The sequence below is a fragment of the Crotalus tigris genome, unplaced genomic scaffold (assembly GCF_016545835.1).
Source record: "Crotalus tigris isolate CLP2741 ecotype Arizona unplaced genomic scaffold, ASM1654583v1 scf7180000017549.6302385, whole genome shotgun sequence".
NCBI classification, from domain to species: Eukaryota; Metazoa; Chordata; class Lepidosauria; order Squamata; family Viperidae; genus Crotalus; species Crotalus tigris.
This window is the reverse complement of record NW_024096467.1, coordinates 2,134,564-2,160,722: the sequence shown is the minus strand read 5'-3', so window position 1 is coordinate 2,160,722 and position 26,159 is coordinate 2,134,564. Positions and strand designations below refer to the sequence as shown.

At 36.3% G+C, this 26,159-nt stretch overlaps 1 protein-coding gene across 9 annotated transcripts in view; it reads left to right on the top strand.

Moving 5' to 3' along the window:
- Nucleotides 1-26,159, top strand: part of MECOM (MDS1 and EVI1 complex locus) — a 541,277-nt gene that overhangs the window by 480,200 nt on the left and 34,918 nt on the right. For 6 of the 9 annotated variants that reach the window (XM_039337453.1, XM_039337438.1, XM_039337497.1 and 3 more), the window contains 4 exons: nt 9,006-9,108; nt 9,244-9,460; nt 13,506-13,653; nt 17,035-17,191. In XM_039337453.1, the coding sequence (XP_039193387.1) occupies nt 9,006-9,108; nt 9,244-9,460; nt 13,506-13,653; nt 17,035-17,191 (625 nt within the window). The remainder of the gene's footprint in view (nt 1-9,005; nt 9,109-9,243; nt 9,461-13,505; nt 13,654-17,034; nt 17,192-26,159) is intronic. The other 3 variants (XM_039337462.1, XM_039337445.1, XM_039337505.1) reach the window with 1 other exon arrangement.

Below are 26,159 nucleotides of genomic sequence, written 5' to 3'. Positions count from 1 at the left end.
GTTTTCTCTGCTATTGAATTTATTATAACTTCCTGAATAGGCTGAAGGTCTTTCATAATTCACACTTCTGCCCTTCTTTACTCATGCTAAATATAGTAGCTGATGCTTAAACAAAACTCACAGGGCTTAACTAGGAAAAATTAACTGCAAAGCTTTCTCCAATTTTTTGTGGTAACGAAAGCTATTCTCTATTGCTTTTAAATTTTTCTCTCTCTGTGCTGCATTTACAATTTATTGTTGTATTCTCCATCTTAACTCTGTAGAATTATTACGCATGAGTGTCCTTAAGGAATAGTCATAATAATTACATCCTTCAAGCACAGAATTTTGGAAATTAAGGTTCTTTTTTTTAAAATAAGTAAGATTCTAATCTTTAAATTGGGTTTAAAATGGAATATTGGAAACTGGATGTTTATTACATCTGAGAGTAAATCGATAGAACATTTGTAGCTCAGAGTTGAATTGTAGGGTCCTTGGTGCTCTCTGAGTTTGATGGTGTATCTAGTTTGGTAATGAAATATCTGCAAGAAAACAACCAAGGCCAAAGAACATCAAAGGACTTGACTGAGAGCAAATGCCTACTATATTGGAAAAGAATATGAAGAATCTCCAAAATTCTTAAATTAAGCTTCTTAATTAAGAATTTTAAAAAGTAAGCTGCTTAAAAAAGCAAGATTCTAGTCCTTAAATCAAATTTGAAATGGAATCATAGAAATTGAATGTATTGTAAATCTGAAAGTAAATGCCTGTCTGTCTAAAGAAGATTATGGAAGAATTTCTAAAATTCTGGGACTCCACTTATCCACAGTTAGAGATAAAGTGTTGTTTTGGGACAATAGTGAATCATCTCAAGAATTGCTGTTATGTCCATATTTCTCTAAAAGAAGAGAATAAAGTGACAAAAACCCATAATAGAATCTAGGAACTGGTAGACTTATTTTACTGTGGCTAGAAGTATTCATCAGTAGCATTGGGTAAAAATGGGATTTATGGAGAATAATAGCAAGACAGAAACCATTGCTTATGAAAAAGAATATTGATTCTCTTCCCAAGTTTTTGAAGAAGCATCTGGATACTTCTAGAGGGACAGATCATGAATATGGAAATGTTCAAGCCACATTATTCTATCTGCTAGAAACTGAGCATTGTGTTTCACAATAAGAACCTCTTAGCAACTCTTAAGAGATGGAAATTCCTTGACTTTGGGATACTTAAGTCTCAAGATCTGAATGAAATGTCATAACTGAACAAAGCACGACATCTGCTTTGTATGAGAAATTTCTATATGAGAATATCAGACCTTTCGTCCATCAGCCAAATTTGGAGCACAAGTAGGTTGTGCATCAGGATAGTGATGCCGGTAATGTAAGCAAATATACAAAAATAAAATTCAGTGAAAAAGGGGAAAGAACAGTAGTTTAGAACAAATAAGTTAAAATCCAAGTCCAAAACCTATTTTAGCAAAACGTGCAGTTACCAGTTCACCCTAGAAAACTTTCGAATATTATAAAGTTAAAGACATGGAAGAATGAGAATTTTTATACAACAATATGGTCAATAGATATCATCAATTGCAATTAAAGAAAGAGCAATCAGTTGATTTTAAAAGGTTGATTTCTTTTTCACATTGGAACACTACATGTTTGATGACTCATACTGTAATGAAAATAAATAAAAAAAGGATCATACTTCAGTGTTAATTATATAGCGAGATTCCCTTTATATATTAGTGTGACTTACATGAACCATTGATGAAATTAAGTGAGTAATGTCTTCAAACATGCAGAAATACTAAAAAAAAAGAAATAAATACTTTTTCATGTAAAAAAAGAAGAGACAGAGAATGTATTGGACTGAATATTTTCTATTGATTTTCTGATATCTGTATTGATTTATTTGATATGGATTTTAGGCCCATTAAGTTGTAATTGGCAAAGTCATTTTTAATTCAGTTATGCTGAATATGTTTTTATATTATTTTGCATGCCAAAAAAAATAGTAAGTCCTGGGAGTTACTTTCAGGGAATGGAGGAAATAAATTTCATTCTTCTGTGGCCAGCATGGAAATGTATTTTTTTTATTAGACAGTTTCACAAACCTTGCTCAGTTAGAGCCCTATGATGTTAGGGTTAGTTGTAGAATTACAGATGGTTATTTATACAACCATTGCCTAAGGATCTATTCTGTCCTTAAAGCGAAACAGGGAGTAAATTATCTGTTTCCATCTCCTTGATAGGAAGAATCTGATAAACTTCTTGTTTCCTAATACTAATCATATGGGTCATAACAATTTGTCATGAGATCCACAGTTGAAATTGTTCCTTCTATCTTACTAGAGCAATGTTTTAATGTTTACAACTAAAAAAGATTTAAAGTTGCCATTCACCATACTAATTCTTCCCTTCTGACATCACTAGCTGGTACTGTCTGAAGAAAATCACTTTATTGTGCAGTTCTAAATGGCTCAGAAATAAAGAAAAAAGAACATGTTTTTTAACTTACTTGAACTTTTTTGATACTACATTTTTGAAAGTTTGTTCTTAAAAATTTGCAGTTTAAAAAAATGTGTAGTTTGGTAGTAATTAAAATTTAATTTGGAAAAAGACTGGATAAAAATGCATGTATTCATGAAAATGAAGTGAAAAACTACTTGCCAAAATTGTCTACACTTGATAAAATTGCAAACAAGATGAATATGGAATAACATGCAGCAGAAAACATACAACCATAGTGTAATTAAAAAAAAAACATTTTGGCGTTTTTATTAAAATAAATCTTACATATGACAAAATGTACTTGACATATTCTGAGAAATGAGAAGACTAAAACTTTATCTGTTCTCCAATTGAAAAACTGAAAGACAAATTTACAGATTTGCCCATTCCTTCCAGAGCAGTTCATGTAGATTTTTGCACAAAAAAGAGCAACCAGCTACAATTTTCACTCTCAGCAGCATAGCAGAAGGGTCAGGTAAGACAGTTGTTCAATAGTGAAACACTTGCTTTACACACTTGTGGAAGGTCAGAAGGTCAGTTCTTGATGGACTAGAGAAATATCTGCCTGAAATCCTAGCAGCTGTGCCAACCAGATTTGAAAATACAAGCCTAGATGATTGTGTGTTCTGATTTGGTTTAAGGGAGTTTCCCGTGTTCCTAAAACCTGAAGAATAAAAAAGCAACAATAAGTGATGATATTGATGACCATGTGAATTGGTTTGTGATAGATGAATAATCAGTATAGACAGACATTTTTCTTTGCCCAAGGCCAGCTCCAAACACAATGACTTTAGGCACATTGTTGTTTACCCAGCACTATAAGCTTTGGCTTTTAACCTTTGGGAATTGACTTGAAGCCACAGGAAGGACTAAAGGAAGCCATGAGATCTATTGTATGCAACCTGTGAATTTTGCCCTCATTCTTCCCACCTTTGGAAGTCAGCCACTCAATCGTATCCTCAGCTCATCAGCGCATAACGTTTCTCTTTCAAATGCACCGAGGCCATTAGATTTCTGGAGAAAAGTCAGATTTAAATACATTTATCTTAATAAATGGAAAAGCAAGTGTTGCTTAAAGCAAATATTCAGTGCATGCAAGGTTGACATCGAATTTATTTTCAAAACTTAAAAGCTGGCCTTACTTAAATCTGTCTCGGCCTTGGATCAAATGAATGTGGCCGTCCCAACCTGGCCCCCAGTGACTCAAAGTCCACATCACCCGCTTCACAGCCTCATTTGTCACAATTGGCAGTATCTGCTCATGAGAAAATGATTAGAGGAGTTAGGCCTGTGTGGAGCTGGCTCGAGGTGCGTGGGGACACATGCTCAAGGACTCTCCTTGCTCTCGCAAGCCTTCTCCATTTGAATCCCATTTTTTAATAAGCCAAATCAATTCCAGGCTAAAGCTGAGAATGAGTTTTGAGCTCATTTAACACAGTGCTCATGTGTTTTGTGTTCAGTTGTCTTTGCAAAAATGTGGTGTGTGAACCTCAAAGCATTGCTTGCTCTTTCTTTGGCTCGTATCCATTATGGAAACAGATTCTGGATATTACTCTGAAAAGCAGTAATAATAAAAAAATAACTATAACAGTTGGGGAGGAAAGTACATTATTTGGGGAAAAAATGGTTGGCCTTTCCCTGCATAGAAATTACAGATCTGATCATCCCCTGAAAATGAGGTCAATGGAATTCACAATCCATCATGTCTGAAAATGCTAGGTGGGGAAGTCTGTATTAACTGGGTTGCTTCTTGGAGAGAAAGGTTGAGGAGTGGAAGGAGAAAGAGGGAGGAAGGGGTTGTTTGCATGTAGAGTTTCTGCCCAGATAGAAAATGCATGAACTGAAGGGAGATGTGAAGGAAGATTTTCCTATCTCTCTTCCCTTAGTGATATCTGCTCCACAATCACCCTTCTTTGAAGGGCATCTTCAAAGGTCCTTGATACTCTCTGAGTGTGGTTATTTTCTTGCAGATGATTCATTACCCAAATTAGGTAACATCATCAATGCTAGAGATGATGGACTAGCAGTGATGATATTACCTAGTTTGAGTAATGAAAAATCTAAAGAAAACAACCAAGCTCAGAGAGCACCAAGGACCCCTTATTTCAATTCTGAGTTACAAATATTCCTCTTTATTGGGCACCTTTCAGTCATGGTCTGAAAGCCATGGTGCTGTCTCAGTACATACCACATTTGATCCCCAGGTCCATTCCAGGAGCGCTGTTAGTGATCAGTGGATCCATTTAATATAAATATTATTGTTCTTTATTTTATCACTTTCTTATTATCACACAATAGATTTCAAAATAAAGATCCATACTTGTCATAATAGCAGAGTTATTCTAGCCCATTTTAATTACCCTTTTCTGCACAATTAAATGTGATACGGGATGGTAAAAAGAGAGTTTATTCATTATTTCTATGAATGCTGGCTGAATTCTGCTCATGAATCCATGAAAAGAAAGAGATCATGGTTTTGTAATTATTCTGGATTAATTTTCTCTATTTTGGTGTGAAGTATTATTACTGATAGTTCAGACTTAATCATAGAAGGCAACTGATTTCTAAAATGGGGATCTTAAAGTGTTTTTATGAAGTTCTTGACAGGTGGGCAGGGATTTAACCAAGGATAGGGCATGGCTGCCAACCTTTTACCTGATCCGTATAGCTATATCTTAAATAGAAGTTTGAAACAGCAAATAGTATCGGGTGACATTGAGCTCACAGAACAATGTGATTTATACAAATCAGGCTTCTGATAAAAACAGCTAACAGAAACTGATGATGCAAGGTTGTGATTAGTATTAATATTATTCTCCATTGCAAGCTGAGGTGGTGGATTGTTATCCTAGAGGAAGAAAATGCTTATTCTGATTTCTTTATGATTTATTCAATTAGTGTCATGCAGCCAATATTATGTATTTATCAGAGGAAGATTTCATTATACTAGGATCACAGCCTTTTTCTTATGAATACAAAAATGCTCTCTGCTTTTCTGTTCTTAAGAATGACCCTCTTTGGGGCTTAAAGCTAAGGCTTTAGAACGTGGTTTACAATGTTGTACAGTACACAAACTGGAAGGTCCGTCAACTTTCAGCCTCCAGTCCAAACAAACAGTGCAGCAATTAATGCATTCTTCATCCCTTGACATTTGTGGATCTGAGGTGACCTGTGACTTATAGTCACACTAAATCTGTTATGAGCACTATTCTGACCGAACACTGCTCAGATTAGCTTTGGGTAGTTGTCAAAGACTCCAACATTTTTTGACTGGTTGCAGTCAGATGTCAAAATCCTGCCTTGGTGCTGCCATGGATTCTATCGGGTGAGTGGTTTCTGTTGATGATCCCACAAATCTGTCACAGCATAATATATTTATGCACTTACTATTTTATCTAAATACCTGATGCTTTGACTTCCTGCCTATCCAGCTTTCAGATTAAATTACATTAAGCCAGAGTTCACGAATATGTGTGCGTGTGTGAGAGAGAAAAAAACCACATGAGATCCAGCTGTCAAAGGCAAAAGTTACATAAAGGCCTTGTCTTCTTCTTCTTCTTCTTCTTCTTCTTCTTCTTCTTCTTCTTCTTCTTCTTCTTCTTCTTCTTCTTCTTCTTCTTCTTCTTCTTCTTCTTCTTCTTCTTCTTCTTCTTCTTCTTCTTCTTCTTCTTCTTCTTCTTCTTCTTCTTCTTCTTCTTCTTCTTCTTCTTCTTCTTCTTCTTCTTCTTCTTCTTCTTCTTCTTCTTCTTCTTCTTCTTCTTCTTCTTCTTCTTCTTCTTCTTCTTCTTCTTCTTCTTCTTCTTCTTCTTTTTTATTTGTGCAGGATAGAGGTGAGCAGAATCAGACCTTAAAAGTGTGCAATATCGTAGTGTTTCCTCTCCTTTAAAAAGAAAACAAAACGGGGAAAAAACCCACCCTTTTTATGTGTACGTGTTAAGGCAGCATTTTTCTTTGTGAGACCTTGCTGTGAAGTTCTAATATGTCACCATTCAAATGTCAGCAGGCTGTTGGAAAGGAAGCTAATAACTTAAACCTTTGAGAGCTGCCAACAGGAGAGGTAATTCAGATTGTAGAGAGAGAATGCCATTGTGTTCTTGAGGGAAATAGATTTCAGGAATGAAACATGCTACTTGGAAGCATTTATCTTTTGTGTGAGCATGTGGGAAGTAGTGGTGGTGGGAGAGAATATATATATATATATATTAGAAACCCAAAAGATAGTTTGGCAAAGATAGCTCTGAGAGAGGAAAAGGGAGTTGACAATAGTGGGAGTGAAAGGTCCAGAAGTCCCTGGTTTCTGTTTTTATTGGGAAAACATGCATAGGTTACGGTAGTCAGCCTGCTTGTGCTATGATTAATGCTTTTTCCCCCCATATAATTTTTGATTTTTTTGAAAAGCAATCATTGTGTGAAAATGTGATATTGATACTCAAATTCCTCCCCCAACATCATTCCATACTTGTCGACCTGGAAAGAAAAGAAAAGGAAAGGGAAGGGAAGGGAAGGGAGGGAGGGAGGGAGGGAGAGAGAGAGAGAGAGAGAGAGAGAGAGAGAGAAGGAAAGAAAGACAGACAGACAAAGAAAGAAAGAAAGAAACCTGAAGCATTGCTCATTAAGATCTTTCTAAATTTGGGGTTTCCTTCCTTCGCCTCCCCCCCCCAATAAAACCCCGTTAATTGTGGTCAGGCTTTTTCTCAGAAAATAAACAATTGTGTTTTAGAGCCACCTACTGGAGTGATGGAAGAATTACATGATACATAATGGGATTTGTTTTTCTTGTATTCCAATTGAACTTTTGCCATAGGTGATGGCGATAAAAAGCCTCTGTCTTACCTTTGGGTTCTGAAAAGTAGATTTTTTTTCTCCTTAGGTCTGCTTCTTCCCTCTCCCTGTGCTTGCTTCCGTCTCATTTGAATAACAGCAAAATATGCTTCCCATTAGGCTTAGAACACTATTGTGTAATTTTCTGACCACGAGAAAGGATAGAGAATAGTTGTTATCCTGTCATTTATTTATTTATATGCCACCTATACAATTTTTATAAATAATTCAAGGTGGTGAACCTACCTAATATTCCTTCCTCCTCCCTTTCCCTCCACAATAGCAATCTTGTGAGGTGGGTTGGCTGAGAGAGAGTGTCTGGCTTTCACGACTACTGTAAGTCAGGACTAGAACTCACAGTCTCCTGGCTTCCAGCCTGGTGCATTAACTATTTGACATTAAGAGAATAATATTTCTATTACAACAGCTCTTTTGCTGAAATGGACTTGAGGCTTTGCTTTGAGAAGATATGAGGTCCAGTGAAATATCGCTATAATGCCACTGGATCTTTGCATTTGTTTTCCTCTCGTTTCAGAACCCTGATATGTTATTGGACTGTAATTCAACATCAGCCTCAGATAATAAGATTTGTGGTTGGGACATTCAGTCCAACAACATCTACAAATATTGTAAAGTTCCCAGCCCACTTGTATCCAACTGTATAGTTTTCTTGGTAACTTATAGTTTTAGGTAAGATTTATAAAGCACCTTACTCCAAAGGCTTCATGGAAGTCATTTGTCATTTGGCTTCTTCTAGAAAGTTTGTGTGTGTGTCTCTGTGTGTGTTTGTATGTGTTTTATTTCCTGGTGGTTTCCCATACAGAGTTGCTTACCTTTCTGGGAGCAGCCAAGCTTGAATAGATGCTATCATCATTTGTCAGATAAGAAGAATTTGTATTTGAATGTATTAATTTCCTTGTTCAGCTAACCAAGAAGAAGTAGGTTTTTTCCAATGAACTGCTTGGACATCTCCTACAATAGGAAGATTTCTGATTTTTTAATGAACATTCATAATATTGTGATTGTCACACAGCCCAATTATGAGAATATTTTAAAGAAATCAGTCAATCAATCTTTATCACTGTCATAGACCAGCATTGCAAATAAAAGCATTTAAAACAAAAGTAAAACAAATGAAAATGAAAAAAACAGATAATATATTGTATTTAGTGGTGATTATTTCTCAGTCAGCAATTAGAGTCTGTTTGTTACAGTGTAACAAAATTTTGCTACATTCAAAGAAACTACTTCATACTGATCTGATAACCGCAATTGTACATAAAAGAGACCAGTGTTTTCCAAGTATTTTATTAGGAGAGGTGTTATTGTACGTGAGTCCTTATGGAGATACAGTATAGCAGGACATTTTAAGAAAAACACATTTTGTTTTGCATTGGCTTCTGTTTTTTACTTTTCAATAATTTCTCAAGTTACTGTATGCAAAATGAAATACTTATGTATGAATCCTATCATAATACACTTTTAATTTCCAACCAGTAATTTTCAACCAAATGTTACTCCAAACTTTGCTAGCTTATTTGATGAAATAACTGAGGACCAACTACAGCAGATGTACTTGAGCTACCAATTCTATTTTTAGGATCGCAACCCCAAATTTGTAAAAGCTGGCCCTGTCGGTTTCTCTTTGCTTGTTGTTCTTGGTCTTTCATCTGCAATTTTGTCTTTCAGATATACTACAGAGTAGTAAGAAACATTGAAGCTGGAGAAGAGCTCCTTCTGTTCATGAAGACCGACAATTATTTACATGAAGAGATGGCTCCTGACATTCATGGTTAGCAGTTTCTTTTAGAAGATTCTCAAGTATTTACACCAGAAACTCCCTAACCTTTAGAGTAAATTTGCCCTCTTCAATTAGCAGAAATCTATTGCGAACTACAACTCATTTGCCAACTTATTTGCTTTACAGAGGAGCGTCAGTATAGGTGTGAAGATTGTGACCAGCTGTTTGAGTCCAAAGCAGAACTGGTAGACCATCAGAAATTCCCCTGCAGCACTCACCACTCAGCATTTTCAATGGTGGATGAAGAATTTCAGCCAAAACTTGACAAGGAGAATGATCTCCATGATATGCATGACATCCAGGAATGCAAAGAGTGCGACCAAGTATTCTCTGATGTACAAAGGTAGGGGCTGGGGATTTTTTAAAAAAATAACCAGTTATATGTAAGCAATAGCTTTCTAACAGATCAAAAGTCAGTTTTACACTATAATACTATATGAACAGACAGCCCCTGCTACGTGAGAACAATCAGTTGTCCGTTGCTGGAAGTTTTCAAGCAGAATTTGGATAATTATTTGTTAAAGGAGCTGCACCAAGCATCTATGTATCTGCACTGAGATGGGGGTTGGACTGAATGGCTTCCACATCTATAATATTGAGGTGTAATAACATTGAGCATCAAAATTTATCATTCTGAGAATGTCTTTTTTAAAACAAAATCTGATATTTTCCTCTGCTGAAACTCCTTCCAACTAATGATATGCAGAAATAGGAGATTGGGGGAAGAAATGCGAACAATAAGATAAGACAGGGTATAGCCTGCAACTGCATAATGGGTAGATAAAGAGATTCAAAATGAATCCCCATAATTTCTCAGGCTATAAAAGAGATACTGGGAGATTTGTAGAATAGAATAGAATAGAATAGAATAGAATAGAATAGAATAGAATAGAATAGAATAGAATAACTTTACTGCCACTTTGAATGTACACTAATCAGCACACATTAAAATGAAATTTCGTTGCATACAGCTCTCAGAGGGTCACCATCTCCAATATATACTACATAAATATGACAAAAATAAATAAATACAGAATTATGTATATACCCACATATATTGCATGACACAGAGAAACAACGCAGTCTAGTTTGAATTATGTATACATGTGCATGGTGAGAAAAACGAATCTTGCGAGTTTACCAGACAGATGGCACAAGGAACAAAGCTATTGCAGAATCAGGTAGTCCTGCTAGAAATACTTCGAAACCTCCTCCCAGAGGGGAGCAACAGAAACAGACCATAAAGTGGGTGTGTGTGGGGTCTCTAACAATGCTTTGAGCTCTAAGCATATTCTGTTAATGTAGGCTTATAATAAAGTAGAATTAGCTCATCTGGTTGAATTTCGGTCTGGTCCATTTGGGAAGGCTGGCATTCTGTCTAGTGGTTATCCAGATACTTGCAAGCCAGATATAGTAGCCCAAGCCTTAGTTACATGATTCAGGTATCATATAAGGTCTTTCATGTGTTTTTATGAGCTTTTTTAGAAAGTATAGCTGAAACAAAAGGTGTTAAGAGTTTGGCAAAAGAGAACATCAGTATGTTGAAAAGCTTTGGCCATTGCCAAAAGAAAAGAAGAATTAAGCAGAACTAAGTATATCTAATTTTTTTATCTATGTGTCTCAGCACTCTGTTTTTGTGAAGAGTGTTAACTTGATGGAGAATACTAAGTTCTAATCAAGATAGCTCATTTTAGTCATTAACCGAATGATCTATATATTGTGTTAGAATAAATATTTATGGCCAAAAATAAGATCTGAAGTAACAGAAATAGTTTTTCCGTTTTGAAAGGAGACATAATAATGCTAGTTGCATGCATTTTATAAATATTTTAAATATGGTATTTGTTCAGTGTAATTTTAATAAGAAATACTAAAATATTGCTCTATTAAGAAAAACAATTGATGAATTAAACCATGTTTTTATATCATTCATTTATATAAAATGATGGATTAAATATTGAAATACTGATTAATGATATTTTAATAGCAATCATATATTATAAATATTTAGTCATTACAAAGACTAGTGATATAAGAACATAATAAAAAAAATATGCCATAGTATTCAGTCACTTATTGTTGGCAACAGTTATGAGTCCTATCAAAACAATGATCAGATATCTCAAAATGAGCAAATATGAAAAATGGATCTATTGATTAAAGAAATAATTGGGCAAGCAATTATCATCCAAATACAGAGTTAGACTACAGGGAAGGAAATATTTCCTACTCAACATTTTGAACGCATGCTAAGCCCTTCCTTTCTTGGAAAACTCAAGGTAATAGATGGGCCTAATCATTTTTTTAAATAATTTGTAGCAGTCCTAACTCTGAACCCCAGAAGGATCAGAAAACCACCATACCTTTGAACAATATACAAACAGGTTCTCAGAAATCAGTCTGTAAAATATAAATGGAAAGAGTCATAACATTTCACCTATTTTCATCCTTTTAAGAGTCATTGAATCAATTGATCATAGGGCTGAGAATTCTCAGGAGGTTCAGCCAAATGTTTGGAGATAATCTATAATTCTTTCCCTTTTCCTGTGGCTGCATCATAACTACAAATTGGTGTTTGGGATTGTAGACATCTAAAGTTGATCTATGGAGAAAGGGAAGAAGTGATTTTTTTTTAGAAGACTTCCTTGTAGAACAGTATCATCCCAGGTTTTAAGGTTTGGGGACCTTGTTGGCCTGAGAAGTAATTTAGATTCTTGTCCATCATGAAACTGGAGTGTGGAGTGAGAGTTGGAGTATAAATGGAAACTGATTTCTCTTCTGAGTATTCATTTGAACACGTTGACCACTAGAAATTGCATATCCCTAACAGAAATACAACCTTGAGGAGAGATGTCTGGACTTTGCAGAACAGATGGATGATTATTGTACATTTCTTGTGCTTAAAAGCCCCTTCTTCTTTTGGGAAAGCCAGTGAGGGTATTAAAGGCTCAGAACAAAAGCCAGCGGGAGAAAAAAAAAATCAGAAGAAGAGAAATCATACTTTTCCCACAAGGAAAGGGAAAAATGAGAAACAGGGCAGTTCCTCTGAAAAACGTTTAAATTATTTAAAAGCCAATACATGACAGAAACAATTCAAGACAGAAAGGTATGAAGAAAATATTCTATTAAAAAAAAATTTGAGCCACAGATGGAATTGCTGGGACAAGCACATATGCTTGGGGGCATTTGTAATTAATAAGAAAGATCCTTGAACATATCATGAGCTAGCAATGGAATAATAAGGAGTAGGTGACCATAAATTTCAGATGATTGATTTTAAAAGAAAACAACAGTATTATTAAATATGGTGAGAATCCTGACTTGTAACTAAATATAACCAATCGGAGTCTTGAGACGTGAATGAATATAAAAGCAAGAGAAGGCCTTTTGTTTATTAGCTTGTTAAGAGCATACCCATTTTTTCACAAAAAAAGATTTTTGAACAGTAAAGAATTACTGAGAGCACTAAAACTGATACAATAAAAACAGAGGTACTCTAATGTTAAGCTAAAATAAAACACAATCTAAAAAGTAAAAATAAGATGAAGAGATTTGGTCTTTACGTGTTGATATAAAATGTTATTTTTTTTTTCTGGACTGATTGGATAAAGGAAGTCAGGAGAGGCATGGAGAAAATGGAATAACATCTTTTAGAGCCTGTCTTTGGATCCTCTCCTGTTAATTAAGAAAAGAAATCAAACATCTTTTCTTCTGCCTGGGATGATTGAATGGTTGAATGTACAGCATCTTTGTCCTGTTCTTTCTTGAGGACTTCAAGGTAGCTTCACTGGGGAACTGTTTTCATTTTAACCCCCTAACAGAAATTCTGCGAGAAATTCTGGATTGACAGACTATGAGCAGCCCAAAGTTACTCAGTGAACTTCCATGGCTGAAGGTGAACACAAATTTGGGTGTCTCCAAATCAAGTCCAAAGCTTTAACCATTACTCCAAACTATTTCCATCAAGACACAAAAAAGCTTTCAAGGATGTAAAATCAAATTTATTTATTCAAATAAATAATTTTAAAAAGGGGTTCTCCCATTTAGTCTTTAAACAGGGCTTTTATTACAGAATTCTGATGCTCCAGAAATGTCTTCCCTTCCTTTTGTTTAATATTTCTTCATTTCCCCCTTTGATTTGAACTGAAATCATAAATAAAAATATGTCTTTTTTAAAATAAAGACTAGAGACTTCTCAATGAAATTAATAAGGGTAATTAGACCACCCACAGAAAAGAAGGTTCTAGTTATGCTTTGATTGATTTTTTTTCAGTTCTATGAACTGAAATAACATTTGTTCTCTGCATCTAATTTCTTGGGTGTAATAGGAAAAATAACAATCCTATTTTGATTCAATCTTATAGAGATTTTTTATTATACCTATACAGCTTGGAAAAGCACATGCTGTCCCACACAGAAGAACGGGAATATAAGTGTGATCAATGTTCCAAGGCCTTTAACTGGAAATCAAACTTGATACGTCACCAGATGTCCCATGATAGTGGGAAGCACTACGAATGTGAAAACTGCGCCAAGGTACAGTGAATTTGAAGGATGCCTGGGACGGTTTCTGTTTTGTGGTATTTAGAACAATAGTATAGCCTTTATGTCTATGGAGATTTCCAGTCATCCAAGTCATGGTTGTCCCAAAGGTGCTTTTTTTCGAAAGGCAACTGGACGTTTCTCTTCTCATCCAAGAAGCTTTTTCAATTCTGACTGAATGATGGAGGATGGAAGGATTTATATTCCTCGCAGTAATCTGGACGTTGGCACTCTCTCTGAGAGTGGTTGAGGCCACGTGGAGATTTATCTATGCTCTCAGGGTCAGCTGAATAGTGCAAAGGGTGTGGAACCTTCTTGGAATTGCTGATTCCCCTTCTGTTGACCAAATTGGTCAAGTGGATCAAAGGCCCCTCTTTTGAAGATAGCAAAGTCCACAAACCAGGGACTATTGGTTTGATGAGGGATCAAAGAGGCCATTGTCACTGAGATTGAACAGCGTTTTCTCAACAGAGGGGGAGTGATATGACACTGCCTATCTCCTGTTTACAACACAATCCATTCAGCAGTTCTAAATAGATTCCATACCCATTTGCACTATTCAGATGACCAAGGGGTTAATTCGTAAAGTGTCCTTTCGAGCTCAAATCACAGACCAATCCACAGTTTTCTTGACAACATGATGGCTTCAAGATAGTTTAACATTATTCATTGATTTTATGTTCACTGTAGCTTTGTTCCATTTCTTCTTTTATGTATTATGCAGGAAAATTCATGTGTGTTTTAAAATAAACACACATTCACTTTTATTATGTACAGATTTTAAATACTCCACAGGTTTAAAAAATAAAGAATCTCAGAATTTAATAAAAATGGATATTAAAATATACTTGTTCTGGTTTGCATATGAGATAAAGAGATGTAAAATCTATCCCACTTGTTTTAAGAGTGTAGGGTTGAAATGCTTCCTCATGTATAAATGATTCATGGCTGCATGATAAAAGATAAAATGCCCTTAGAAGATCTGGAGCTGAGGTTTCTCCTTAATAATGCAAATTTTATAGGTGAAGTTTTATCTGGTGTTTTGTTTAGTTTTTTTTTGTAAGTGGGACAGTATTCATCTGAAGCCTATCCTGCTTCAATAGCCTCTAATTCAATTTGCTAAAAGGATAACGTGTATGTACAGATAGTCCTTGACTTATGACCAGCAATTTATGAAAATTACGTGGACCCCTCAGAAAAGATATTTACCCCCAAATTCGAAGTTCTAGTGGCTGCTTCCCCCTGGCACTTGAATGTGATTTACAATGCTTTTTTTCCTGGAAACTATTATTTAGTTCCTGCAAAAAATGCCCATTGCTGACAATGGGTTCATTTAAATACCATGGTGTTTACCTAACAACCGCAGCATTCACTTTACAACCGTCACATTAGCTTAACAATCACCTCAGTAAAGGTTGTAAAATCTGTAACAATCACGCAATGACCTGTTTAATGATTGGCACAACATATAACTATAATTCCAGATTCAATTACGGTCTTAAGTTGAGGACTAGCTGTTAAGGATTGAGGAGCTCTGTTAATTTGTAAAAATTAGTGATAGTAATTTAGAGGAATGAATGCTTAATTCGTAACAAAGCACTGATTATATCAACCAAAGTGCCACAGTATGAATATCAAAACTGGTGTCAAAACTGAAACTCATATAATGTATAGGGCTTCTTGACATATTCTGTCATAACATTTTTATAAGGATATTGAGAAGTGGGCTAATTAAGTTAATTGTGTGGTGTTACAAGAAGAAATTGCAAATTCTATATATTTTAAAGATATGCATAAATTACGGCGACTCAACTTTTAATGATTCATCATTATGAATCATAAAAAAAGATAAATTGAGGAAGAAGATGACGAAAAGGAGATGATTACGGCTGAGGTCCCAAACAAGTCTCACCAGATCAGGACTATATAACTTTGTTGATTAGAATTGGGGTTGTTGAAGAGAACTTTGGGTAATGGTTTCTAATTCAGTGAAATGGAAATGGAAGCAAACAAACACTTAAGACTGTAAAGGATAGTAAGGATAATCTCTAAAGCAGTGGTTCTCAACCTGTGGGTCGGGACCCCATTTGGGGTCGAACGACCATTTCACGGGGGTCGCCAAACAACGCAGTCCGCCATTTTTTCCCCCTTTTCCTTAGCTGTGCTACTCCCTTTTATTCTATTGGCTTTTGAAAGCCAATAGAATAGACTCTCTTGAATAGAGTCCAATTCTATTGGCTTTCAAAAGCCAATAGGAATTGTCCAGGCTGTCTCTGCCCTGCTGAGCCCACCAAAAGTCCCATTCTGCAAACGGTGCTGCACCAGTTGAGTAGCCTCGACTTACAACTGGTTGAGTAGTCCTCGACTTACGACCGGTTGGGGGGGGTCGCGGCATTAAAAAGGTTGAGAACCACTGCTCTAAAGCCAAATCTCTTTGTGCCTTACGGAACCACAGTCCAAATGATAGAAAAGATTGCTGATCTTCCAGTACAGGTAGTCCTTAACTTACAACAGTTCATTTAGTGACTGTTCAAAGTTACAATGGCACTGAAAAAAGTGACTTATGACCCTTTTTCCCACTTATGACCATTGCCGCAACCTCATGATCACATGATTTACATTTGGATGCTTGACAATTGACTCACATTTATGATGGTTGCAATGTCCCAGAGTCATGTGATCCCCTTTTGCGACCTTCTGACGAGCAAAGTCAATGGAGAAACCAGATTCACTTAACAACCGAGTTATTTATTTAACAACTGCAGTTCACTTAACAAACGTGGTAAGAAAAGTCGTAAAATGGGACAAAACTTAACAAATTAACAATCATCTAACAAATTTCTCACTCGGCAACATAAGTTTTGGGGTCAATTGTGGTCATAAGTTGAAGACTACCTGTAAATCTGTATACCCTGTATACAGACTACCTGTATACCCTGCTTAACAACACAGAGGAAGAAAAGGCAATTTATGGAGGTAGTTGACAGCTCCTGAGTATTAATTTAATTACTTGTACATCCTGTTAAGGACCCAGAGTGCTATACAGTAGGTTTCTGAAGATTGACCATTTGCTGCCAGAAGGCCCTGGTTCTATTACAGAATTAGTTTCCAGGATTTTCTTGGATGGGAGCCATGAACTTTAAATGGTCTTGACTCTACTTTAAATGAATAACCATAGACATGCCCTCAAAGTCACCTTTCCCATCTTCTGACTTACTGATTTAACTGAATTCACAAAACAACACTTTCCCTTTTTTCCTCATTAAATGACTCTTGGTTCCAGAAGGGTGTTAGATCAAATGTGATTATTATTATTATTATTGTTTGCAACTGTTTGCATTCAAATCTCTTGTTTAATAAGTACTCATTTCCTAGCAGGTTTTCACAGACCCCAGCAACCTCCAGAGGCACATTCGTTCGCAGCATGTTGGGGCTCGTGCGCATGCTTGTCCAGAGTGCGGTAAAACATTTGCCACTTCTTCAGGCCTCAAACAGCACAAACATATCCACAGCAGTGTCAAGCCTTTTATATGTAAGTCTTTGCTCAGCTATCATTTTGTTATCTATATATAATCAGCGCTATAGTCCTATGTCATTTCAATTTTTTGTCTTCCTGCAATGTGTTATTTTTATTTCCCTGCACATTTTTTTATCATAGAATTTGTATTTTTGTCTAAATTAAATTCATGCCGTACCTATGGAGTGGTAGGTGATGAAAATATCCATTGAAGCAAAAAACAAAAACAAAAACAAAACACAATAGCCATTTTCCCTGTAGTAGAAAAATTAGGTGAATTGGCTCTTGGCTTCATGTGCACTTGGCTATCACAAATATTTATGATTCTCAAAAAGATACGATACTCTAATTTTTTTATTTATTCATTTATTAAATTTATGTGCTGCCTGTCTTGTCCATAGACAACTCCAAGCAGTCTACAAGCATTAAAACTACTACACAATTAAAATAATAAGGCAAAAAGTAACAACAGTGATCAATACTGTTAAAAGATGGTCAGTAGGGAAGCATGAAATACATGGGGAGAAATGGGGGTCTTTCCAAATTCAGTCACTACCTCCAGAATGGTGCACTCTTGTGGGGGTCCCAGGCTAGCTGACAGAGACAGGTCAAAAGGGTGGGTATGGATCACACATCAAGGGGTACGATGTTCCAAAGGGCTATCCCAGTTAATGGGATATTTGCACTCTACCTATAAGAGTCATGTATTTGTATTTACAATCTACCTCAGTCTTTTCTTTTGAAATTCAAGAAGCTCAAAAGCTATGAAATGAGATTGTGGTGAGTAGCTTCTGTGGGCTAGTAGCAGCATTGGTAGTGAAGGATAAGGCATAGTACCAAGGAAAGGAAAGAAGGAACCCATAAGGAATTTCAAGTGAGTAGACCTGAAGTAATACTCCCATGGCAGATTCTCTCTCCTTATCATTAAGTCCATGCAGCACACCTCTACTTAATTCATACTTCTAATCAATGCAACTACTTAGAATAAGAGTGTGGGCACTCCATCACTGGAGATTTTTAAGAAGAGATGAGACAGTCACTTGTCTGAGATGGTATAAGTTTTCCTGCTTGAGCAGGGGGCTGGACTAGAAGACCTCCAAGGTCCCTTCCAGCTCTATTCTATTCTATTCTATTCTATTCTATTCTATTCTATTCTATTCTATTCTATTCTATTCTATTCTATTCTATTCTATCCAATAGAAGAGAATATTTGTAGCACAAAGTTGAACTATGGAGTATTTATAGTACACTCTGAGCAGGGTTTTCATTGAAGACATTTTGTTGCCAACTAGATAACATACTCAGTGCATTGAAACACCTGCAAGAAAACAATCCAGCCCGGAGAGCACGAAGGATCCACACAATGGAATAAGTGTCCAGTTGTGTTAGTCCCACACTTGCAGAATTCCCAGTTAACATCTGGAAAACACCAGGTGAAGAGAAGCTGTCAGTGATGGCTATATTTTATGTAATAGATGGGAAAGGGGTAAGAATTCACCACAGAGTATTTTTAGCACTCCTTATTCATGGAAAAGAGAACTCTGTTGCACTTCTCTGTTGGCTTCATGTTCAGAAACTTCTTAGTATCTGAAAATCCTTGGGCAATTTTGGAAATACTTTTATAACCTCATTTTATATTGTGTGCTCTGGCACCCTTCCCTGGATCTAATTATGCTTTGAACCTTTTGTAAGTTTATTTATTGTTCTTAATGTAGCTCCAGGAAGAAGAGGAGAGCTACTGGTGGATGTGACTAATAAAGTGTTAGAAGAATCCACCAAGTGAGTTTCTCTCTAGCAAACCACTGAAAACTCTGGACTTGCTCCATCTGTTGCTGATTTCACAATAAGCTCAAAGAACCTCTGGCAATCTTTTCCTGAAGAAAAAGTGAATCTTCATCAAAAGAGAGATTTTCACAGGCTATTCACATTGAGAGTTAGGGTGATATAAAATCCTTGCCATTTAAGAGCTTCCATTTTAATTAGTTGCTTCTAAATTTGCATAAGTCCACTTTTTAAAAAACAACACAGCATATTTTATTAAATGAAAACACATAAATGAAAAGCAGACAGCCGATGAGACAAATTACAGTTCTCAACCATTCCAACCAGCATGGCCAATATGAGGTAGGCTGGGAAAGACAGCTCAGTACTTTTGAGAGACCACAGGCTCCCCACCCTTGCTTTATGGTGCTACACTTTGCAGAGGTTGGTGTTGAGGCTGGCTTAACCAAGAAATGAATAGGCTGAAGAAGGAGAAACTAATGGAAGAAGACTGCCAGGTCTGGCCTATAAAGATTTTCAGTGGGAACTTCTTTGTCATGTAATAGGATGGCTTTGCTTGCCACAGTAGTGAAATATATAATATTGATTGATAAGAGAGTAAAGCAAATTATGCTTTAATTTAAAACAACTTAGTGTTTCGATGTGTGAAACTTCACAATAATCTAGTGACCCATATGACTTCTAGTGTCAATGTCATATTCATCCGTGAGTCTTCAGAACAAATTAAGTACCTCTTTGTCTTTGATGAAGCTGGAACCGTTCAAATATGTTGTGTCAGGTGCAGGAAATCAGGAGTCCAAGCAGTTCAAATGAATATATTATTGTATGCCAATGCTCTCTACAACAATCTGAACTAGTAATAGTTAAAGCAAATTTGTGATAGTTAAGAATCAACAACATTCAAGCCTGGCTGGACTTACATCTCTTATGGGCATGAAGGGATTGGAGTCTGATGATGCATTTGACTCCTCCCTTTGGCTCAGCCTGGTCATCTTCTACAGTTGGATGGAAATTCTAGCCACAGTTCTAGTAACTTCCAGCCCAGGTGGATATTCTGGAAGCTAGAACCCAAAGCATCTAGAGGTTACCCAGTTTGGAAAAGCCTGTAACACGGTCTAGAGTCCTTCTACTATTTCTGACAAGGAGGAAGCACAGAGAATGAAAAGATGGAATGTTTTTAATTTGTAATGCATACATGTAGCCTTCAACTTACGACCCTCATTTAACAATGGTTCAAAATTACAGTAGCCTCAGTAAAAGTGATTTATGACCTCACACTTATGAATGTTGAACCACACCTGCAGTCAGGTGATCACAATTCGCATGGTTGGCAACTGGCTCCTATTTATCAAACAATTACAGCATCCAGCAATCACGATTTGTAATCTTCCCAGCCAGGCTCCGACAAAACCGTCAATTAGGAAAGCTTGATTTACTTAACAACCATGCTAAAAATTGTTGTAACATTGGGTTCAGTAACACAATGACTCACTTTACAAACATCCTAACTTACAAAGTAAATTCTGGTCCCAACTGAGGTTAACATGTTCATTCTGTTGAAAATGGATCATTCTAAACATCATGTCCCTTCTAAATGTTGATGGCAGTATTCATCCTGAGCAAAAGATTTTACAGTTGAGAAAAACCTCTGAGTTTGGGGAAGCTTTGAAGAATATAAGTTGTGCACCATTGTGTAAAGAAAAAGGAATCAGAGAAGGGTTAAAGCAGCCACATTTACGTTTTTGTTATGGGAGAAGGTAAGAAAATAGATTGGGTCAGATGGCATAATTAGGTGGATCTGGGTTTAGATTGGACTTTGAATGTGACATGGCTACTTTCAGGCTTGGATGTTAGTTTTGAACTTTTTTGCTCAGAATGTCATGGTCTGAGGGGCTTTCAGCGGTTAGAAGACTTGGTCCATCTTGGTTTAAAAGACAGAGATGAAAAGTGATTGAGTCAAAAGGATATATTTTTAGAAGTTAAGTCTGTTGTTCAGGATGTCTTCTAATCTTTGGTATGGGAGTGATATTCTCACACTTGATGGTGTTAATAATTAACATTAATAATGTTCTTTTGTACCTGGAATTTTGTCTTCATTGTTTTGTACAGTTGTGGTTTTTGTATTGTTGTGGTCTTGTGAAGGGTAGAGATCTAAATATAAAATGAACAAATAGAAGGCTTCTAATGTTGAAGAACCTCCTGCTATTTGGAAACCAGAATTAAAGAGATAGATATAAAAGTTGATAGCAAGAATATTGAGTGCTAGAAATATATCTCCCAAGAAAGGAAGAGCCAAGTAAAGGGTGGGAAACTGAAGTTTTACCATTTCCAGTCTCTGGAAGTGAAGCACAGGGACTCGGGCTGTGGAGAAACCAGAGTTGTTGGATGCAAAGACTTAGCAGGTTAGTTTTAGTCAATAGGCCAGTGGGGGTTTTTTTCCCCAACATGAGTGACTTTAATATGTCTGGACTTCAGTTCCCAGGATTCCCCAGCCAGTAGGCTGTACAAATATTACTTATTATTGGAATGACAGTAGAATAAAATATTCAGACTTGACAACAATAAACAATAAAGACATTTGACTGGCTTAAAGTTTGATTTTTTTTGTTTTTGTTTTAGTAGCAGGAAGAAAAAGAAAATTACAAAATGTTTTGCGGTAACGTATCAAGAGAATTTTCCTAGATCTATCCAATGTGGAAGAAAGTGACTCAACCTTATTTCTAGAATTTTATGTATCTCACCACAGGGAAGTTCAAGTTGTTTTTTCAATCATGTGAATCCTTACTAATCCCTTCCTTGGCTCCTTTTGTTCCACTATCAAGTTGAGCTAGTATGCTGTGGTTTTTACTTAATGTCCAGAACTTTCAACCTCTGAGCCAAACTCAATTAGCAAAATTTGAGGCTGGCTACACTGTGCGGATGGGCCAGAATATGCCAAAACGGACTGCGTGAAGGTGTAGGGTCAAACAGGAAGCCAGTGTAAATGAGAGAGAGGCCAACTTGCAATTTCAGATCAACCCATGGGGACTCAAGATTCAAGCTCTTGAGAGCCAACATTCAGCTTCCTGAAGCTCATGAATTCACTTTTTTAGTATACAAGAACGTACGCCATATATTCATCAAGGGAGCAGTTGAACAAATCTGTGTGAGCCTTAAGTCTCCATAATATATCAACATGATTTTTAATGGCTTAAAAGAATCCCTCTGAGGTTTTTGGTCTGCTCCTGAAATGGTTCCTTTTTTATTTATTTCTGCCGGATTTATTTAAGCTAGCAAAAACATAATTAACTGGAGCCAGTTATGACTGCTGCTTAAAGATTTGTGTTCCCTTGCCTGGGATCACAGGGTTGTCTTTTTAATATTAGTAAAAATAAAATAATTAGGTGAACAATAGTTTCTAGCCATATAGGGGCCACTTATAACCTGAGGTTCCAATTATTATTATTTTTTAAAAGAAAAGAAAAGAAAAGCTTTTCAAATTAAATCACTTGGAAAAGACTTCTTCCTCTTTTTTTTCTTTTCTTTTTTAACCTTCAATAATGTGTCCTCTGCCACTACTGATGTAACTAAAAGAGTGGCTGTGATTTTTCAAATGCAGGGAATGATGAACAACGAAAAGAAACTGCTCAGGACAATTATGAATAATTGCCGTGTAATTACAGAACAAAAGAATTTAAAGATTGCATGTCAGAACAGGATTTTCTGAGCATTTGTGGCTGGAGTACAGGGTCACCTCAAATAGAGATATCTAATTCCTAACAAAGAGGCCACACAGTATGCCTTGTCTATTCTGTCTGTTTATGGCAACTGTCTCTCATTACTGTATGCTAGCCTGACTTGGGAGCAAAGCTCACCAGCACCACTTCACCAATACAATTACACACCTCCTATGTTCAAGAACTCTGCAGCTCGCTCAAATTGAAACCACATGGTGGAATGCATTGCAACATCTTAAAAACAACACTTAGTGGTCATTTGTTTAATAAGCAGAAAATATACAAATTTCACCTTGGGCTGAGTTCTTACTCCTAAAATGGTTTAAAACATACTGAGTAGATAGTAGGGAAAAGATAATGGTAAAAGAATTGTGGAATCAAGATATTTTTTAAAAAAATTAATGATAAATAAACTGATGGAAATTAAAACTAAAGCCATGCAGAGAGAACAGAGAAGTTTATTCAGGGAAAATATAAAATTATAGATTGAATATAGGAATTAGTTTATGGCTTTAGTTATAAAGTAATGCTTGCACCAAATGGATCCAGATTTTGTCAGAACAGGAAGTAAATCAGAATATCCCACTGATATTAATGAATTAATTAATGTCAAAAAGTAAATTATAAGAGCAAAAATAGAAGTGCAGTAGGGATTTATGTACTAAAATTTATGCACTCATCTGAAAAAGGAGCTAATTAATTACATCTATCATTCTATCCTAATTTTCTTTCCAAATCTTTGAGACATTTCCATCCTATATAGTTCCCAATTGAAACTAGGCAGCTTCAAAACTTTCTTGGATTTGCGGGAATTTAGATTTGTATTATCTTATATATATATTTCTTTGTCTTTCTTTTAAGGATTTGGTTACAAGAGTAGGATAAAGAAGGAAGAATTGCCATTACTTTGTAAACTTCTAAGGCAGTGGTTCTCAACCTGTGGGTCGGGACCCCATTTGGGGTCGAACGACCATTTCACGGGGGTCGCTAAACAATGCAGTCTGCCATTTTTTCCCCCTTTTCCTTAGCTGTGCTACTCCCTTTTATTCTATTGGCTTTTGAAAGCCAATAGAATAGACTCTCTTGAATAGAGTCTAATTCTAGTGTCTTTCAAGAGCCAATAGGAATTGTCCAGGCTGTCTCTGCTCTGCTGAGCCCGCCAACAGTCCCATTCTGCAAACGGTGCTGCACCAGTTGACTAGTCCCCGACTTACAACCGGTTGAGTAGTCCTCGACTTATGACCAGTTGGGGGTCGCAGCATTAAAAAGGTTGAGAACCACTGTTCTAAGGCATATTGTCTGAGTCATTTAAGAAATTCTTAATGCTTTTCTAGAAATTGGCAATTTGTGGCACCCAAGCTCCTTTTCCTAAAACCAACTTCTGCGCTTTGTTCTGAGCTTTAGGTCTTTCATACCCTCTTCGCTTTCATTGATATAAATAAATTGTATATCAGGCTATCTCATTTCATGACAGGCAATAAATGCAGTAAAGTATGGGTTGGGACAATTGTTAGAGAAGAAGTGGCTAAAATATAAAGTAAACAAAGAAGCAACCAACCTTGTGGATTTCTGCTCTGAGAATTTTCTAATCTGTACCAGCATTCTGGAAAATTTTGGGGGAGCACCCAGGTAGGGTAAGAATGAACGGATATAGCTGCTTTTTCGTCCTACTTTCATCCTCTTTCCCAGCCATTCCAATGTAGCTGTTGTTTAACATACAGAATAAATGTCATCTGAACTTCCTCGCATACACCACATACATTTGTGAGCCATGAGGTACTGTTGGGCAACAGGAAGGTTATTATTTTATTTATAAGTTGCTCAATTCTATTAGGACTCTGAACAATATACAATGTGCAAAATTTAAAATGAAACAATTTCATAATGCAAAATACAGCTGGAGAAAAAAAAAATCAACTCACAAGTCAGACAACCAAGAAGGGACCTGATATCCACTACAGTCAAAGGCTTGGAAAAAGAGCCGGGTCATCATGACTCATCTAAATAATATCCAAGTGGGGATCATATCATATGAACCGTTGGGGATGGGGAATTCATTCCAGAAGTCAATTATTACAACTAACCCCCCTCCAACTTTCTGAGTATCCTTAGATGGCATTATATAATTAATAGACCAAGATGTTCCAACAATATCAGATTTTATATGACTATGGAGACAACTAACAAGGCCCAATGCCACAAAGGGCTTTTAGGAGATAGTAAGCACTACTTCTAACCCAGTGTTTCTCAACCTTGACAATTTTAAGGCATGTGGACTTCAACTCCCAGAATTCCACAGCCAGCAATGCTGGCTATGGAATTCTGGGGGTTGAAGTCCACATGCCTTAAAATTGTCAAGGTTGAGAAACACTGTGAGTGCAGAGCTGTTACATGAGCCTATCAAGGCATGTGTTACTGGATTCTGGATTTCATCTAAAGCTTCTGAATAGTCTTCAAGAGCAGCCCCATGTAGAGCACATTGCAGTAGTTCAAAAGCAAGGTGACAAAAACATGAATGATAAATAACCAGTGTAGTGTTGCATACTAATTGTCCCATCCTTTTTCTTTCACTAGTAGAAAAACAAAATTATTTGTCAGAAGCTTCCTTCATTGCTTATATGGAGCAATTGGAAATTACTCATGAAAGCTTTAAAAGGCCCCATTTTTTTTCCTATTACATCAGTGGCTGCTAATTGGGCAACAGACTTTAAGGCCATAAATGGAGCAATACTTGTGTTACTAATTGATTTTCTCTTCCTGTGGAAGTTGTTAGGACTATTTACTGGAACAAGTTACATTGCTATAGTTAGTTCTAGTCTTATCCCCCATTGTTGGGTATAAAGGCAATTACATATTTACATGCCGTTAATGATTTTTTTGTATGTAAATAAGCTTTGGCTCTTTAAATTAGAAAGATAATAAGGAAGGAACTCTGGATATAGTAGGAATCCTCTGCACAAATAACCCTGACTGAGATCTATCTAGTTTCAGTAGTGTAAGTGCCTTTAGACAAATGTGTTTATTTATATGCTTGAATTAGTGCCATAAAAAGCAATTGCAATCTCCAATTGACAGTTCAGCTTACTATTCCTAATGGAAGGCCATTTGTGTAAAGTATACTGGGCACTAGGTTTCAAAAGCAATCAATGTAAACTCACCGGTCCAACAAATTTAATTTAAAACAAATCCCAAAACTTTTGCCATGATTTTTTTTTCCAGAGTAAAAGAAATATCTCTCCTCATTTCACAATCTTCATGCAAATAAGATTTAAGAAAGAACTCTTTAATTAGAGCATTCCTCATGAATGAAAGATATAATACAGGAACACTGGCTGACAAATCGGAATAGCATTTTTCCTGAATTGTACATTTTTGTTGGCCTACAGCCAACTTGCAATTGTTGCTATAGTTGTTGTCTGATGTGAATTGCCAAGGCAGCCCATTTAAGCCAGACAGGTGGAATCGGGAGTTTCTCAAACAATAGA